Source organism: Coffea arabica, chromosome 3c (assembly GCF_036785885.1).
Source record: "Coffea arabica cultivar ET-39 chromosome 3c, Coffea Arabica ET-39 HiFi, whole genome shotgun sequence".
Lineage (NCBI taxonomy): Eukaryota > Viridiplantae > Streptophyta > Magnoliopsida > Gentianales > Rubiaceae > Coffea > Coffea arabica.
In genome coordinates, this window is record NC_092314.1 from 11272824 (window position 1) to 11275628 (window position 2805).

The 2805-nt window shown below is 36.0% G+C and overlaps 1 protein-coding gene across 1 annotated transcript; it reads right to left on the bottom strand.

The window, feature by feature from the left end:
* Positions 1-276: 276 nt before the first annotated feature.
* On the bottom strand, positions 277-2805 carry LOC113734933 (probably inactive leucine-rich repeat receptor-like protein kinase At5g48380). Its single transcript, XM_027261711.2, has 2 exons — positions 1834-2805; positions 277-1375 (listed from the first exon to the last, which is right to left on the bottom strand). Exons 1-2 carry the CDS (start codon positions 2692-2694, stop codon positions 494-496), a joined length of 1743 nt encoding a protein of 580 aa, XP_027117512.2. The 5' UTR covers positions 2695-2805; the 3' UTR covers positions 277-493.

The following is a 2805-nucleotide window of genomic DNA, read 5'->3' on the forward strand; positions in this document are numbered from 1 at the left end:
ATGAAAGCCAGTCAAGAAAGCGACCTAAAGATGTAAATTTTTTCTTCCTTTTAATTTCCAATTCGCGTATTGACTCTGTTGACCTTATTGCTTACATTACGCTTTTTACTTGAAAGCAAATTGAAATATTTTGTGTTCGAGTACTTCAGCAACCATAGATATTATTTTATTTGCAAAAAAAATTATTTGATTGCATTATAGTAAACACATTTTTCAATCAATTTTTTTTATTCTTTTAATTATCTTATAATCTTATATATATTGTACGACAAAAAATGCTACAATATTTTTTCAAAATATTATTTCAAATAAACTTCTGTTTAAACACACTCCATGTTGTTCGCTTTTATCTTAGGATTAGAGTGATACACTGTGTCTGGGTATTAGTTTCCCTAGCAATCACAAGTACATTGGAGTTTATTTGGTGGATCTTACAATACTATGAATTTTGAAGTTCAAAACAAAAAAAATCATCCACCCATAGAGAGCCAAATTAATCATTTGCAAGTACAGATCTCCCAGTGATTTTGCTTAATGTTTTATAAACTTCTAGCATGGATGGCCTTCTTGCCGGATCAGATTGAATGCAGTCAACTGCAATTCTAACAAACTCAAGGATCTCGTCTTTATATGCTTGCATAATCTCATCCGAATCATATGGTTTGGAGTTCTGAAATGTCCATTCGACCATATCAAGACCTTCAAAACTCTTCAGACAACCATTCATTTGGCTAAATTCCTTTTCAGCAATTAACTCAAGAAGCACAACTCCAAACTCATAGACATCCTTCTTAAACGAACCCGACTCCCATACTTCATTATCTACCACTGTTCTCCAACTCGAAGAACTAAAGTTCGATTTCAAAAGTTTTGCACTTCCAAAGTTGGATATCTTGGGTTCACAACTATGATCAAGCAATATGCATCTTGAACAAATGCTGCTATGGACTACTCCAACCTGATGAAGCCATGCAAGTCCTCTTGCAATCCCAACTGCTATTTTCACCCTTATAGGCCATTCTATGCACTTGACCTTGCCGTTTTGAGCAGAAAAGAGGAGATCATGGAGGTTTCCATTCGACATGTATTTATAGACTAAAAGTCTGCTGTTAATTTCATAGCAGAAGCCTATGAGTGGTACGAAATTGCAATGTCTCATCCTTCCAACAGTCATGATCTCAGACATAAATTCTTGATCGAAATCATATGAGTTATGGAGTTTCTTGACGGCAAGAAACCAACCATTTTGGAGTATTGCCTTGTACATTGTCCCCAGTTTCCCCTTTCCAATTGTATTCATACAGTGGAAATCATCAGTTGCCTTGCTGAGTTCTTCGAAACTCATTCTTGTTACATGTTTTTCCAGTGCCATAATCTATCATTAGAGCACACACTATTACTGCAAAATATATACTCCTTAAGGAGCTTCACTTATGCCGAAAAAATTTTGGTTGTAAATATGATCTGAAAAATGGAGAGCACTCATGAAGTGGTAAAAGAAAGAAAACAGTTAGCTGCTTAATCATAACCAAAAAAAGAAAACAAAACTAGACATATGATGTTCAATTTAATCCATATATACACCGGTGTAACTTAAAGTTCATTGTCTGTCTATAGTAAAACAAAACTGTGTGCTAGCAAGTTTATACTAAAACTTGAATGAATTAAATGATCAAACCTTTTACGTTTTACCCACAAAAAAAAAAAAAGGAATCTTCTTTCTTGATCAAAGAATATTTTATTTCTTGGAACAAGGAGTGCGATAGAATTGGAAATAGTACGGATCTTTACACAAGCTTATGTACTCAATTTGGTTATAGGGAATGAAGTTACCTTAGAGTCTTGGATTCTCCCATTCGAAGTTAAAAGTCGTGGCCCTTCAGAAGCTGTAGTCTTTTGTTTTTTCTCATTCTTGCTCTTTAGTTTTCTTGCACTCAGAATAGGCACAATAAACAAGTTAAGAACTAGAGCCAAGATGGTAGAAAGTACCCATCCAACCACAAAACCACTTGTGAAGAGGATTTTGTCCTGTTTCTTTGTTTCTGAATTAGACTTACAAGGCTCTAAAGGACCACCACAAAGCCCCAAATTATTTGCATAGCTTTCAGAAGGTATAGTTGCGCGAATAAAATTAGGGACTGGGCCAGATAAAAGGTTGTTGGCAACATTAAAAATCTTCAAGCGATCTAATAGGCCAATTTCTGGAGGAATTTGACCTGTTAATTGGTTGTTGCTGAGCTGTAGGGCATTTAGAAATGAACAATTTGCAAGAGTTACAGGAATTTCACCCGAAAAATTGTTGAAAGAAAGGTTAAGACTTGTAGCAAATCGGACAATACGTGATAAATCAGAAGGAATGGTTCCATAGAGACTATTTGTTGAAAGGTCTATAGCCGTTAAAGCTGAGCAATTGGCTAGGCCTCTAGGAAACTCACCTTTTAGTCCCATTCCGCGTAGGTTAATAGTTTGAACCTTATTCTCGTAAGGATGCCAGCATTCAACACCCACGAAGGAACATATAAAGCCTTCCGTGCTGTTGTCATAATTCCAGCTTGATAAACGGTGAAATGGATCATCCAAGGACTCCTTGATAGATCTCAAGCAATCAACATCGCGTGGGTTTCCACTTCCCAAAGTAAATATTCCTAGCAAAAACACAAGGGCTACAAGCCTTGAATTAATGGCCGTAGCCATGCAATTTGAAACAGAACTTGTGCAAGACACTTGTTAGTGCAAATGAGAGAGTGATCCCTATATTTATGTGCAGAGGTTGAAGTAAGTAAATCAGGGAAAGAAGTGGGAAAG